Source organism: Rhinolophus hipposideros (genome assembly GCF_964194185.1).
Source record: "Rhinolophus hipposideros genome assembly, chromosome: 4".
NCBI lineage: Eukaryota > Metazoa > Chordata > Mammalia > Chiroptera > Rhinolophidae > Rhinolophus > Rhinolophus hipposideros.
Window position 1 is genome coordinate 2,699,257 of NC_138050.1, and position 16,733 is coordinate 2,715,989.

General features: G+C 33.5%; 1 protein-coding gene across 2 annotated transcripts in view; it reads left to right on the top strand.

Moving 5' to 3' along the window:
• The window catches only part of PSPC1 (paraspeckle component 1), an 89,904-nt gene that overhangs the window by 18,536 nt on the left and 54,635 nt on the right, over positions 1 to 16,733 (top strand). For both annotated transcript variants that reach the window (XR_013993231.1, XM_081046762.1), the window contains exons 4-6: positions 1,976 to 2,172; positions 8,431 to 8,515; positions 15,488 to 15,593. Coding sequence is in view for 1 of the 2 variants with exons in the window: in XM_081046762.1 (XP_080902888.1) it covers positions 1,976 to 2,172; positions 8,431 to 8,515; positions 15,488 to 15,593 (388 nt within the window). In the remaining variant the exon portion in view is untranslated. The remainder of the gene's footprint in view (positions 1 to 1,975; positions 2,173 to 8,430; positions 8,516 to 15,487; positions 15,594 to 16,733) is intronic.

The window sequence follows — 16,733 nt, forward strand, 5'->3', positions numbered from 1 at the left end:
GGGGTGAACCATGGAATACTCCAGTTTCATAGAGGTTAGGAAGATCAGGAGGAATGAGGCAAAGACAGCAGTCATTTCTGTAGCGGGCAACCAGCAGAGCGTGTCCTGGAAATAAGGGAGGAAATTAGTACAGGGAAGAAGTATCAGTAGTAATCATTTGTGATTCATAACCATTTGAATCTCTTATTGTGCTATTTTTCAAAGGCTGATTTCCTGTTCTCTTGACACTTTTTTCTGGTTATAGCTAATCATTACAAATGTGAAATAGAGTACAGTGGTACCTCGATTTTTGAACATAATCCGTTCCGGAAGACCATTGAGTTCTGAAACATTCAAAAACCGAGGCACAGTTTCCCCATAGAAAGTAATGTAAAATGGATTAATCCATTCCAGACCTTTAACATCAACCCTAAAACTGCAAATTTAGCATGAATTTCACTCTCTGATGATGCCATAAAATTTATGGCATTCGTAAACCAAAATGTTCATCAATGGAGACGTTCGAAAACTGACGTTACCATTGTATATTTTTGGTTTTAGTAGAGAACTGTAATTATAAGGGTATTACAAGAAATGGAATATATAGACAATATTTGTTTATAGAATGATTTATTTGTTTATCCCAGCAAACCTTGTAAGATACCATTATAGTCCCAATTTTGCTATAATACTGAAGAGTTAATGCTCAGAAGGAAATGTATACAAAGCATAAGAGCCACAATTTAAATTCATTTCTTTTTTTTTTCCAAATTCATTTCTACCTCCCCAAATCCATATTGTTTTAAAGTGTTTCTTTTGGAGGAAAAAGAATTGTTAATATTTATTTTTGTAGTCAATGTCTGAAGGAGGAATGACTGGCTAATAAACAATTCTTTCAGAAAAATTAGTGGGTGGTGGATTCCCCCCATTCCTTTCCCTTTCCCAGTCAGTGCTTAAAAAAGAACAAAATCAAAGTCTTTTTTAGGGATAGACTGTTTAGATCATGGTTAACTTTGTGATTTTCCTTAAATACCTCTGAAGATACTTGAAGCTCTTTCTTGATAAAAGGACATCTTTCCTCTATGGCTGACAGCCTCTTGTTTATCTCCCAAATTTGTCCCATGCATTAATCTTCCCCTCCCCAACTTGAAATAAAAGTTAAATTTATGAATACAAGGCATCTATACTTTTATTGGTGGAGTAGGGTTAGTGTTATCAGTACTTGTTAGTAGAAGCTATGATAGGCAATTGTAATTAATTGAAGAATTTCTTTGAATTTCGGGTATATTCGTAGGTCTTTATTTTTTAAAAATTTTGGTCATTTGCTCATAATTTTTTGATTTATTCAAGAAATATTCAGTTATACAGTGTGCCAGCTACTGTCTAGGTACTTGAGGTGCAGCAGTTAACAGACATTACATGTCCCTACCAATTTTACAGTCTAGCAAGAGAAACAAGTATTGAACTACAACTGGAGTAAATTAGTCCTTTATTTTCTTATTTTTATTAATTTTTTAAAGTCCTTTAGTTTTCGGCCTAGCCACATAGCCTGGCGCATAGTATTTAATAAACTCTATCTGCTTTTACTACTATCCCTAAAAGTTACTGTGAGAAAAAAAAAATCTGATTCCAGACAATTAGCTTAGGGCACATTTAATTCATATGTTGAAGACTGCCTTATGTGAAATTGTTTGCTGAATGAATACCAGAAAGGCCTTTTTGGAGGTGATAATTAGGGGAGTACAGGTTATAGCATCTGATTGCTTGGGTTTGAAGCCTGGCTTCATTACTTCTAAGTTGGGCATCCTTGGGCCATTTTTCAAACACAGGCTTGTTAAACCTGCATTACAATACTGCCATAAGGCTGTTTGTGTAGAGTACTTGCCTGATACAGTGCCATGAACATTGTAAGTGCTCAGTAAATGGTAGTTCTTGTTAGCTTTGTTGTTTTACCTTTTAAACATACATTTCTATATCTTTTAAAATGTAAACTTAGGGAAAGAGAGCAGCCACCACGTTTTGCTCAGCCTGGGACATTTGAATTTGAGTATGCATCTCGATGGAAGGCTCTTGACGAAATGGAAAAGCAGCAGCGTGAGCAGGTTGATAGAAACATCAGAGAAGCCAAAGAGAAACTGGAGGCAGAAATGGAAGCAGCCAGGCATGAACACCAGTTAATGCTAATGAGGCAAGGTAAAAATGGGTTTTCATGTAGACGTTGCGATTTTTTTCTTGATGTTCATTTGTATTTCTTATTGGTACCTATTATTGTTTAAGTAGCCAGTTAGGAGTCTAGAGAGACAGTTGGAACTCAGCGCATTAGAAACAAAAACCTCCCTTTTCCGAGAGAACTTCCTTTAAAAGAAGTATTTAAAATAAATTTTACCTACATTAGTAGTGTTGTTGGAGGTAATTAATGTTATTAAATTTTTCCAGTAGCAAATACCCGATTCTGCTTGCCAAAAAAGAGAAGCATGGTGGGTAATTCTTGCTAGGTAGTTAGGGCATATAGTCTCATACCAAGATTTTTTTCGGTGGAAAGAATTAGGACAAATGCTGGCTGTTTAAGATAATTATTACATGTCAGGTTACAAATGGATATTCTTTGGCAGAGATAAAAAAAGATTCATGTGTGCTGGTGGATCTGGGGATTTGTGGAGATTAATTTCTTAGTAATTGGCAAGAACATGTTAAACCTTTGAGACTGCGCTAACTGAATTTCTAAGAGTAGTCATAGAGGGTAATAGTTTACTCTCATATTTACTGAGCAAATGCCTAATAACATGACAAGATGTTTAAATATATATCAGAAGCTCATTTCTTGTCCCTTTTCTTCTTTCTAGGTTTTTTTTTATTCCTATCTTTATTATTTCTCCTTTTTTTCTGTTCTTTAATTCTCCAAATAATTTTCCTAGTTCTTACTATCACTCATTTTTTCCACTATCTGTAATAGTTTTGTATTTCTTTTTAAAAATTTGTTTTGTATTTTTAAAGATTTTTATTAAAATATAGCTAACATAAAATGTTATGTTAGTTTCAGGTGTACACCATAGTTATTCAGCATCCATAAACCTAAAGAAGTGATCACCATAAGTCCAGCAGTCATGTGACACGGTGCCACCCTATCACAATATTACTGACTATATTCCCAATGCTGTACAGTACACCGGTGACTTGTTTTATACCTGGAAATTAGGACCTCTTATTTTTCTTTACCTCGCCCCCTTTTGAAAATTTTTAAGTTACAGCTGACATTCAGTATTATTTCATACTACTTTCAGGTGTACAGCCTAGTGGTTATAGACATTTATATAGTTCACTAGTTTTGTACTTTTTTTTTTTTCAATTAAAATTTTTTTTTATCGGGGAATATTGGGGAACAGTGTGTTTCTCCAGGGCCCATCAGCTTCTTCAGTCTAGTTGAGGGCACAGCTCAGCTCCAAGTCCAGTCGCTATTTTCAATCTTAGTTGCGGGGGGTGCAGTCCACCATTCCATGTGGGAATTGAACCAGCAACCTTGTTGAGAGCTCGTGCTCAAACCAACTGAGCCATCTGGCCGTCCCTAGTTTTGTATTTCTTAAATTAAGCACCTAATTTTTTTCTATTATTTTGCTCAAATATTTTGTGTTAGTTTTTCTAATAAAGCCTTTCAGTAAATGTTGATCTACCTTCTCTTGGCTGCCCCAGATGTCAAGGCGCCACAGATGCCTGTCTAGATTTCTGCAGTAGCTTTCTTATTGGACTTCCTGCCATCCTCCTCTAAGCCATTCTTTATATTAGAGCCAGTATTTCTTTGAAAGATAAAAATTTGATCATCATTTAATCTCTAAATCCTTTTGGTAGATTCTTATTTCCTTTAGAACAAAATCTCGTTTTTTCCTTGTTGTTCAGTAAATATTTATTGAGCAATTATGGTGAAGTCACTGAATAACTACTGATGCCATATAGGGAGTTACAAAACAAAATCCAATTCAACAAACAGTAGAAACTAGTCATATATTTTGGTTTATTTGGATCCTAAACCTAGCAGTTCTATAAGTTTACTCTTCTAATAAAGCTGAAATCATTCATATCATGTAGTATTTTTAAAGATAGTCTCGTAGAAAATTTGAAAATTGTTGTCGATGAGAGTCAAGAATCAGTGGCTGCTTAGAGCTGAGAGAGAGAGCTTCAAGTTTATCCAATCTGGTGGTTTTGTGGCTTTAAAATTTGGTTACACACCAGAACCAATTGGGACATTTAAAACACTTCAGTTTCCTGGGCCCCATGATTGCTTTTGCGCTTCTGTCCAATGTTAATTGTCTGCTCATTGCCTGCCAGGCACTTTGCCACTTGGTTTCCCCATTATCTCCATTCATGCCATGGTTAGGAAATAACAGTGATTAGAAGTGAAAGCATTCACATATATTTATTGCTGCTACTGACAAACAATACATTGTTTCAGCACAGATTTGCTGTTAGTTGTAAGAGACAGTCTGAGGTACTGAAGATACAGTGATGACAGAGCATCTCTTTAGGCCTCAGAGCTCTGTGAGTGCTCAGAAACTGCCTTACGCCAAGGGCATTTCGACATTCAAAGCAGAGTAATTTTTTGTTTTATTGTGTGTTTATAATCCCTGTTAACAATACTTCATTTTACAATATTAGAAAAGTACATTGCTTCTGGGTTTACTTCTGCTGAAGTACATCTTGTATTTATTTCAAAAGCTCTACAGGTGATAAATTCATTTCAGTGTTCAATAAAAATTTTAAAATTTTCTTTTTTGTTCTGCAATTATGTATTTCACCCATCATTTGTGAAGATGTGTTCAAGTGGGGGAGGGACTTGAGTTATTCTTAGTCCTGTGGCTCTGCAGAAATGAAGGGCTCTCAAGTTGACCTACCATGAAAGTAGAAAACTCAAGCGGTACAGAAAAGGTCCCTCACCCCTGTCCCGCCTCTGCTTTCTTTGGAAATCACTGTTTGTTCTGTATTTTGTTTCTTTTGTGTCCTTTAATGAAAAAAAATCATGCGTGTTCGGGGTAGATATGTGTGTATTTATAACAAAAAAGCCCTGTTTTACTTTTTCCACAAGTACATAAATAAAATTCTGCCTCATCTTTTAAATAGCTGCACATATTCTCTTAAGTGGCTGTAATTAACTTAGTTCCTCCTTTACTAGTTGGTATCTAGTTCTCTTTCTAGTTTGTTAGATAAAATAATGCTGCAATGAATATTTATGTATATGTCTTAGCAAATTTTTATAAGTGTTGATTTTTATTGGATACACCAGTACCTTTTAATAATTGCTTCATTTATACTTTACTGATGTCATTTCTATATCCAAGTCCCTTTACACTTATTACAGGTTATGTTTTTCCTGTTCTTTCTGTTTTTGATCTGAAGTATATTAGGCAGTTCCTGAATTTCCTTCATGGTTATTGTGTTACTTTTGTAATTGTAATTCTATAACTCTGAATGGATAATATTAACTCTGCCTTTCATTTTGCTGTTACTCTCCACTGTTCTACCACTGGATTTTTCTTGACTATATTATCATTCTTTATGTGTGCCTTTCTACTGATAAGTAATAGAAGTATATTTCCTTTAAACAATCTTTTGATTCCTGATTACCAAAGAAAATACAAGGAAATAGGTATATTCAGCTGCTTCTCCTTTCTCTTTCCCCCTCAACTTCTATGTATTTGTTTCTGATTTGTCTGGATGTACAACACTGACTTAATTTTTTTTTTTTTAAAGTATTAAAGCTGGCTTTATTTTGGTGAGAACATTTAAGTTTTCTCTCAAGCAGTTGTCAGTTATAATAGTGTTATCAACTTTATTCACCAGGTTATATTACACATAGATCCTCAGACCTTACTCATCTTAAAACTGAAAGTTTGTACCCTTTTACTACCTTCTCCCTATTTCTCCCACTTTCCCAGCCCCCGATAACCACTTTTCTACTTTCTTGTTTCTATGAATTTAAATTTTTGTGTGTGTTTTTTTTCTCTTTTTGACTTATTTCACTGAGCATAATGCCTGCAAGGTCCATCCATGTTATCTCAAACGACAGGGTAACAACACTTAGAAAAATTTGCTAACATACACGTGTTTTTCATTGCTGAATATTCCATTGTGTATGTGCATGTGTATCTTTTTGTATGTCCACTGTGTATATGTGTGCACACAGGTGTGTGTATTTATGCACACTCCATTGGATATCACAAACACTGTATCTTGTTGATCCATTCTTCCCTTGACACGAACACTTAGGTTGCTTCTGTATCTTGGCTAGTGTGAATAATTCTTCAGTGAACAATGGGGGTGCAGCTAGCTCTTCGTGTTCTTTTTTCATTTTCTTTAACCATAATCTTCATACGTTTAAATCTTAACCTTATTTTAAATAGGTTGAGTCATGATTTTTCTTTTTATCACTTGATTGTCTGATGTTTATCTTCATGGCTTCTTTAAGAAGCGTTCATAGAAACAACAGTCCTGAACTTCTTACATGTTCTAAAATACTCTCTGATCCTTGTACTTGAAAATGGTGCTTGAATGGTAAAAATTCATGGATTCCCCCTAACCCCCATTCCTTTCTGAAGTACTTGATAGCATGTTTCATTGTCTTCCAGCGTTGAATGTTCCTGTGAACATTCTGAACAATCTGAAGTAAGCCTGGGTTTTTTCCCCCTCATGTAAGTGACTTGATTCTTTTACCAGGCTTCCATGGGAATTTTTTTCTTTAAAAATCTAGTAACTTAACCAGGATCAGTTTTTCCCCCAACATTTTGTTACGAGAAATTTTAAACATAAAATACTTGAAAGAATTTTAAGGTGTTCACTACTTAGATTCTGTTAACATTTTACCATACTTGCTTTATTACATCTTTCCATCTGTCCGTTCTGTATTCAGGATAATATCTTATTGTACATCATGATATTTCAACCTTTTTTTGGGGACTAGATAATGTCTTTTCAATCTATAGGTTCGATTTTTGTATTTCTAGAAAGTTGATTTGTTAGATCACAGCATACATTCAGTTTTCATAATGTGAAGGTTATTAAATTGAGAAAACACTTTCTTACAGTCTATTAAATCGAACTTTAAATTTGTCTATATCCTACTCTGTTCCCTTTTGATGTGTACCTATATTTATGATATTGGAATTATAGATAAATTCTTTTTGTTCTTTTATTAAATTTGTTAGGTAAGCATTTAAAAATGTTATTAGGTCTAGTAAGTGCTTCATATCTATGGATATCTTTGGATTACATTTTTAAGAAGCATTCCTATGAATGTGGTTTATTGTATCAAAGAACAAAAACATATCTAGTTATATATATTTTTGGCAATTTCCTCTCAAAAGGATATTATCATGGCATTGTACAGCTATATACACTTTAGTGAGCTTTCAGGAACTTTGGATACTAACAACTTAAAAAATAATTTAGTAAATGTAAAATGGTAGTTTTGTTTTAAGTTGATAGTGCTCCTATTTAGTTTCAGATAAGTTCTTATCTGACGAGTTGGTTGTCCGATCCTTTGAGCTAATTATTATACCAGTGTTACAGGTAAGGAAATATCTGAGAGGTTAAAGCAGCTTTCTCAATTGGTACAGCTTATTAAAAGGAGAAGAAGATCTAGTTGTCAGAAAAAAAGAATTCTTGTTCTTTTTTTTATGGAAGAAATTTAATATATATTTTTACATTTGTAATTATATATATGGCTAGTCTCTGTTAAGAGCAACTAACCTACAAAACTGGTAAAATTGTTACAGGATATACTGGATTGACTTTCTTGGACAATTAATGATAGTAGGACATTTTCTATACTTTGGCTAATTGAAGAATTTCTTCTTAGTAATATAAGTAGATTATATATTGTTGGCCTTAGAGGTTTCTCTTGCTAAAGTTAATTATTGTGATAGTTGTGTGGCTCTCATTGTTGGTCGCACAGTGGAATCATTTATGCTGATTGTGTTGGGAGAGAGGTTCTTTGGGCAGTATGCAGTGTCCTGCCTCACCATTCCTACTGTTTGGTCTGGTTCTTATGTGCCCTCTGATGTCTCCCAAGGTCTCTTTTTGGGATTTGCACTTGCTGCTGGAAAAATTCTCATTTGTATAAAAGGATGTAAGTGAAAATATAGCTACTGTTTATTCTGTTTTTAGTATGTTCTAGGCCCTGTATTAAAACAAAATTAGTACATATTTTGATTTCGGAACAAAAGGATAAGTTTTATTATTCTCTTCGTAAAAATGAAGAAATAGGCCCAGAAAGGATGTTAATTTTGATTAATCACACAGCTTATAATCTTTCAGTATCAGATGATAAGTAGACAAAAGAGAAACTAGGTGCATGAATATGAATAAATTACTAAATATATTGCCAGTAATACAGAATCTGTATGCTTATCTATATAAAAACACAAAGAGAAGCTAAAATATTAATATGCAATCTATATTTTATAGATTTAATGAGGCGCCAGGAAGAACTCAGGCGCTTGGAAGAACTTAGAAACCAAGAGCTGCAAAAACGGAAGCAAATACAACTGAGGTAAAAACATTGTAACATATGTGAGCACTCATAGTTCTCATGTGTTATTTATTACTAACACACCACTCTGCCTATTATGAAAAAGTTGGACAAGCTGGAAAATACAAAAAGAAAGGTCCAGTTTGAATACGGGAATTACTTCACAAACTAGCATAATTCTTTGTTATTCTTACGACTTTTTAGCTGGTAATGGACTTTGCATGCATACAGTGTGAACTTAACATAAGGAGCTTAGATATTATTATGTGTAATTTATTGTAAAAGGCACTATGTTTTACTGGACCATTTTTCCCGAGGTGGATGTATTTGAATTTTTCTTAGTACTAATTTTTTTCTTGTGTGTATCACTACTATGAAGGCCTTTATGCTAATTTGTGCTTCTGATAATTTGTTTAAAAAAGGTTTCTGAAAATGGAATCCATGGTAAAAAGGGTTTAGGCATTTAACTTTTGAGTACATTATAGATGGATGGTTTAAAGATAATTTCAAGATGGTTCAACTTAAAATCTCTTAGGTTAAATAAGGAAATTTGGGAGAATGGTTGATCCAAGATGTGTCAACAAAAATTAACAGTTTTCTTTGTACCTGCAATGTTTAATTGTGACATATAATGAGATAAATGTTTATAAGTTTCAAAAACATAATAGTTAATACTAAAACGTAATAAACATAATAATTAGGAAATATTATAAACAAAACTATAATAGGTTAAATCAGACTTAAAATTTTGTTTTTGAAAGTGCTATAAAAGTAGTAAGTGCTGGCGCTAGGCAGTAAAGTGCTCATGGAAAATAAAAAATAAGAAAGCAAAAAAACGTCAATGAGTGTGATGTGTCTTCATAGTCTGGGGATAGGTAGTATTCCGTATATTTTAATTGAGTTTTTCCAACTTTGTACCTGGTTTGCCAGTGTATATGTGTTTCTGTCTTTTAGTCTAACCTATTTCTCAAATTACGGCATTTGTACAGGCATCAGTGTTCTAACCTGGGAACTGTCCGAAAGTCTTAAACCTAACCCCAGAAACTATAGGGGGTGGAGCTTTAACAAACCCTTAGCTGATACTGCTGCCTCCTGAAGTCTAAGATTCACTATTGTATGCACCCCCCTGCATGAACTCCTTACAAGAGAGACCTTTTTTCAGTGGCTTTCTTGTTGGCTTCTTTCCTTTTTTATATAAATATGTTTGAGTCTCTCCTATTTTTACTAAGAAAAGTAAACCTCCAGTCTTGTGACATAATACTCTTATCTATAACCAGCTTTGTCCTCTTACATTTATGCTTGACAGCTGGGCTTTTAAAATTAGTACCCCACCCTTTGTGTACTGAAAAAAATACTTAAAACCAAACAGAATATGGAAGAACCCAAAATAGGGTACAAGCTTAACAAATGTACCTAACTTTTTATTATAATTGGCTAACATTATCACACTGAAAGCATATGGGGAAGAAAATAAGGAGCCTAAATAACTTTGGAAGGTAGTATCTTAACTGGATACTATAGGACAGTAACAAAAAGAATAATATATAAATTCTATAATCTAGTTAGTAAATTTTTTTCTTACAGAAATCTGGGTTAGGAATTCTGAAACTACTTTGTGTACATGCTTTTATTTTCTCTTTGATCAGGTCTTTATTGAGAATTTTGTATATATATACGTGTATATATATACATATATATATATATATACACACACATAATACATATACATATATATATATATATATATACACACTTTTTTATGTGAACAAATTATTGAATCTCAGTAGTAAGACCCTGGTTTCTCATTGTTGGAGAAAGAAAGAAAAGAGAAAGGTTAAAATTAAAATGATTTCTGTGGTTTTGAATGAACTGTGGTGTCAGTATGAAGTGTGGAATTTAATTTAGAAATAGAGACGTGTGCATTATGTGTGGGTTCATACATACATAACATTTTATAGCACTCTGCCCCTAGAAGCCGTGTTGCACATTTGTAGTGCCCAGGTCTTTGTTTAGAAACACCATTCTCTAGTAAAAGAAACCAGGTTAATTCCAGGACTGAAAAAAGAATAAATATCTTGTACAAGACAGTAAGAATGTATTCAAAAAACGATGGGACATGTTAAAAGGACATAGGGGCCCAGCTGAAGGAGCTGCAAAATGCCAAAGTTGGAACAATTTTAACAACAAAATAAAAGATGATAGTACTGGATTTTAATCTAAGATAAATTTCCATGAGTCCATACTGATAGAAGTAAATAATTGAATGAATGAATGAAGAAAGAAACAAATGGAAATCGGGCAGCCCATCCTTATGGTAGAATTCCAATGAATAAATGTAGAAGGAATGAGAGAGAATCACCAATGCGCAAACACTACAGTGATAATTGTTATAGACAGTTGTCTACTGATGGGTGCTAAAGTTGTTGCGCCAAAATTTGAGAAACAGGATTTGCATAGTCGAGATAGCCAGCAGACACCATTACTAAGCGTTAAGGTTTATGTCACCTGTAATAAAGACTTTGACACCAGGAGTCCCTTGATATGATGAGTTTAGAAGGATACAGTGTCACTTCTGTGGTTTTCTTGCCAAACATTTATAACTTCATGCTAGTCATGAGAAAACTTCAAGACAAATGCAAATTGAAGGACATTCTACAAAATAAATCAGTTCTCTCTAAAAGTGTCAAGTTCATGAAACACCAAGAAAAACAACTGTTAACACACTGGAGGAAACTAAGAGGACGTAATAATTAAATGCCATGTGGAATTCTGGATAAGGTCCTGGAACAGAAGGACATTAGTGGGGAAACTGGTGAAATTTGAATAAGAGCTGTAGTTTAACTGATATTATACCAGTGGTAATTCTTGTTTTTCATAATTGTACCATAGTTGTGCAACATGTTAAGATTAAGGGATGCTGCCTGAGGGATATATAGAAACTACTATTTTTGCAACTTTTCTGTAAATTTTAAATTAATTTAAAAGAATGAAAAACAAGAAAATTATCTTAGGTATTGGGGATACAGTGGGGAACAAAAGATAAAAGTTCTGCCACTGTGGAACTTACAGTCATATAGGAGGGAGGCAGACATTAATTGGAATGATGAGATTATTTAAAAGCAAGTGAAGTGCACAAAAATAGTATGGCATACTTATTGGAATTTTTAGTAGGAAGTTGCTTTACGTGGTAAGTATTCTGGGTAATTTTTCATTGACCTTTTTTTTTTTTTTTAAGATTTTTTTTATTGGGGAAGGGGAACAGGACTTTATTGGGGAACAGTGTGTATTTCCAGGACTTTTTTCCAAATCAAGTAGTTGTCCTTCAATCTTAGTTGTGGAGGGTGCAGCTCAGCTCCAGGTCCATTGACTTTTATATGCAGGGGTATATCAGATTTAATTTGAAATTCAGGTAACTGTACTAACAGTAAAAATATCTCAATATTTAGGTGATAATTTCATGAGTAACCTTTATGCTTGGTTATATTCTAGCAGATACAGTTACAATTCTTACCCTGTGCCTGGTGGCTGGGGAGTTTCTTTTGAAATTACTGTAAGAATCTTGATTTAAGAAGTGTGAACAAGTTATCTTACAATTGAGTAGTTTTTGCAGCATGTTTCAGGGAAGGGAAAAATTGTTGTGTCAGGAAACTTAATTTCATACTATTAATACTTGCAACACAAAGCAAATAAAGAAAACCATAGCAGTTAAATTGAAGAGATTTATCTGACTGAGGCTGTTACTACATAAGACAGGTTTAGTTGTTTACAAGCGAGACTGGACTTTGCCTTTTTGTTTTACCTTAGTTGGAGCATTGAAAAAACTGGCTTAAGAAAGTTTATTTTGAGAGAAATTAAATAATTTATTTGTAGTATATAAATGTGTGGTTTTCCTTTCAGTGCTACAAATAAATTAGTTTTTCATGGGTCATTTTATTCTTCGGAGGTTGTGGCAGTGAAGAAGGAACACCAGGGCAAGGAGTTAGATGAGCTGATTCAAGCTGTGACTCAACTGCTTAGTTTGTTCCTTTATTCCTTACTTCCTTCTCTGACCAGCCTCCTACTCGCTCACCCATCCTTGCCCCTTTTATGTCATTTGGCATAAAGAGCCTGCGGCGGGCAGAGCACTGGGAAGGGTGGAACAGGTGTGGAGGGCAGAATGCTGAACTGGAAAGAGGAACAAGATTTTTCTCATGACTCAGGTGGGAGCTTAGTGCTTAGAGCCTTTTAGTTTTTCAAAGTCCTACAAAAAGATATAAGACCTGAAAGCAGTTAGTGGGCTTCAAGTTAAAATACATTGTGAATTGGAGGTTTTTACCGGTTCCCAATTAACTGTAGCATGAAGAGTGTTAAAATGTGTCACACTTCTTTACCCGAAAGTAAGACCTAGCAATCAGCTCTAATGCGTCTTTTGGAGCAAAAATTAATATACAACCTGGTCTTATTTTACTATAACATGAGACTGGGTCTTATATAATATACTGTAAGACCGGGTCTTATATCAATTTTTGCTCTGAAAGACACATTAGAGCTGACTGTCTAGCTAGGTCTTATTTTTGGGGAAACACAGTACTAGTGCCATTTGTGAATATAACCTAGAAAGTTATCCTTGACCTGAAGAGACTTTAAACATAAAACTAAGGATGATCATTAAAGCATCTTGTGGAATAGAAAAACTGAAAAACAAATATGTACAATAGGGGAATGTTCCTGTATGCTGTCTTTAAGTTTAAATTATGAAATTGTCAGTGTGGTATAACCACAACTTAGTTCAAAATAAAGAAGAAAATTTGGAATTTATGGGGAAAGGAAAGGAAAGGAAAATGGAAAATGTTTGAAGTGATTTTACCCTTTTACTACATTTTTTCCTCTTGATTTGTAAATCTATCCTCACATTTTACCTGAAAAATATATTGCTTTAGCAGTAGGAGAAGTGCATTGTAAATTTTGTTTAAAATACTTTATTTGAATTTTCTTTAAAAATGTTACAGTAGTACATGTTACAAAATACACATGATACATACGTGTATAAAATTTTAATAAAAGGGTAAAGCTGTCCGCAGATTATTGCCACTGTGATGCAAACTTTTTCATACCCTCTTCTGTACTCACACAAATTATTTTTAAAAGCAGTAATAGGAGTACCATTCTTGTGCTTGCCTTTTTTCTGGAACTGTACCTTAGTCACTCTTGCTTGTCTTTTTTGTAGCTGGTGCATTGTGTTCCTTGGCACCAGGGAACCATAGTTGTCCCCCATTTATAATAGTTTCTTCAACCTTTTACCTTTTGTCATAGTGTATATCTATGTGTACAGATATCCTTGCACACTTGTGTAGTTATTTCTATTTAGTTTACAGGAAATGGACTTGAACATTGAAAATTATCTTATGTACTACAAATTGGCCCTCAGCAAGGTCCTTGTTGCAATTCCAAAGACCAAAATGTTTGAAAATGAATGCTTTTTCATGTATCATTTGAGCCTATTTGTTGACAACACCTGACCTGCCCTTATGTTGTTATGTCAAACCTTTATTATTTCCACAGAATATGAATGTTCATCCTCCTGTGGAAATATTAATGTGATTGATTATTGGGTCCTGCCTCAGATCCCATTGGGGATGTACTAATAATATATTGACCCTTTTTAAAATTGGGAAAACTCAATTTCAAAACACATTTGGCCTTAAGAATTTTTGAATAAGGGAATTTTTACCTGTACTTATATACATTGTCAGCAGTGTATGAATATGAAAGTATTTTCTTAACAGTAAAATTTATGAGTGTGTTAATGTCCAAGAAATCAGTTGACCAGTTTACTTAAATATTTAATTTGAGTAGATATATATGTTGGGAACGTAGATAGGAATTCTCAAAATCGTCCAGATTTTGCTTGAAATTCAATAGGAATATTGTCTTGTTACTTGCAGTGATCTGACATAAAGTCCTAATAGCCAGTTATTTCTTCTGGCTGTGGAAGACATCACCATTTCTTTTAGTTCATGGACTTGTATTTAAGGGGAGTGTTGTACAAGAAACAACAACTAGTATCTTGAATTTTGAGTATTACAGTAGAAGGATGCTTGTAAGAGTAACCTGGAAAATTAAACCCACTGAGGGGATATCAGCATTATATAATCTTCACTATTTAAATTACTTTTTTTTTTGGGTGGAGGGCATTAATGTTTTAGTTTGAAATAAATGCCAATATAATGTGAGTCTATTCAATATTATTTTATAGTTTTTCCCTCCTAATAATATAACTAATTACTGATGTGTTAGTAATCCTGCACATACATATAATTTGATTTTCTTAATATATACATGTAGGACAGAGGCTAACAAATTTTTTTCTGGTAAAGCGCTAGGTGGTAAATGTTTTAGGCATTGCAGGTCATAATGATCTCTGTCTCAACTATTCAGCACTGCTCTAGCCTAAAGGTAGCCATAGACAGTAAGTAAATGATTGTTCTATAAAACTTAATCGACAAAATCAGGTGGTAGGCTGACATCTGCTCCAGGGGATTTCCTCAGTGGGTTGATGAAATGGGGGTGACAAGTTTTGTTAAGACTTCCTTCTATACATAATGTAATAGAATTTTTGTCTAGGCAGTGTGGTTCTTTACAGTGGCTTACATAGGGATAGGTTCTGAGTGTCTTCAAGAACTCTGCTATGGCAGTGATAGATCCAGGATTTTCTCTTTATACAGTAATAGACTACATGTTTGAGCTTTTGGACTGTAAATTTTTTTATTGTAAGCATATAACTACCATGGTTATATGTTGTTTGTTTGATTTAACCTAGTTTCTTTCTTTGGTTTATTTGATTGATTAAAGGTTTAGAGCAAAATAAAAGAAGGTAAATCTGTTAAGGCAGTCATTGTTGAGAAATTTGACATAATGTAACTTGTATAAATGGTTTTGTGTAACCTGAAATAAAATACCCAGCTATGGCTTACATATCAGTCATGCTAAAATTTTTATTTAAAAATCCTTTAGACATGAAGAAGAGCATCGTCGACGTGAGGAAGAAATGATCCGACACAGAGAACAGGAGGAACTGAGGCGACAGCAAGAGGGCTTTAAGCCAAATTATATGGAAAATGTAAGTAAAATATTAGTTAACTAAAATTACTTTGTGGTCAGGTGGACGATGTGTTTTTAGAATTCTTTAGATACTGTTTTATATAGTAGTAAGTTTTCTAATCATTCTGAATTGGTTATTTTTATTTATGTAAAGCTAATGATTTTTAAAAACCTCCTTTAGGTAGTAAATTAAAATTAGTTTCTGAAGGTAATATCCATGTTTTATGAAATGGTTATTAAACTCTTTCTCCCATTTTACTTTGTCTTTTTCAAATATATGCTACCAAATTAGAAATCTTGCTAAATCCATCATCTTTACTTGACTGATTTTCACCCTTTACTGATACTGAAAGTTCTTTATTTTGAAGATTTTAGACATAGAAAAATAAACTCTAGTGTATGTGCTCATCACACAACCGTAACAGTTCTCAGCACACTGCTGATTGTGTTCATTTTTAAGTGTACCTACTTTCCTGAATTATGTTGTGCGAAATCCCTGACTTCATGATTTTATTCATAAGTATTTTAATATGTATCTCTAAAAGATAAGGACTTTGTCATATCTTAAAAATTGTCAATTCTGTATGTTAACCAGTAAAAACCCAAATTTGCCCAGGTCTTATAAATGTTTATTTTTACAATTGGTTACTTAACATTGGATGATAAATCCAGTCTATTTAGTACTTAGGTTTTCTCTCCTTTTTAACTTTTTTATTTTTTTCTTCTTATTTTTTTAAGAAATAGTCTCTTTGTGTAGAATATCTCACGTTGTGAATTTTGTTGATTGTATTCTTGAAGTGATGTTTAACTAGTTTCTTTATCTCTGAATGTCTCTCTCATAAGCTTGAGTTTAATTCTGAAGACTTGATCTGACTCAGGTTTTTGTTTGGGGGAGGTAAAATGGTAGGGCAAACAAGGAAACTTCTAATATGTTAAAATCCACCAGTTCTTAATGATAACAAAGAGTCTCATTGTTTCTGGATGAATGCCAGTTTAACAACTCATTATTCTGAAAAATACTTACTAGTATTTTTTTCTCCAGCTGTTCAAAACCATAAGTCTTTTTCATTAGTTTCAACTGTACAAATAGCATAGAGATTAGATATTTATATATCTCAAAAGCCATGATTCTTTAATAATGTTCTGAATCTAAAAGTAT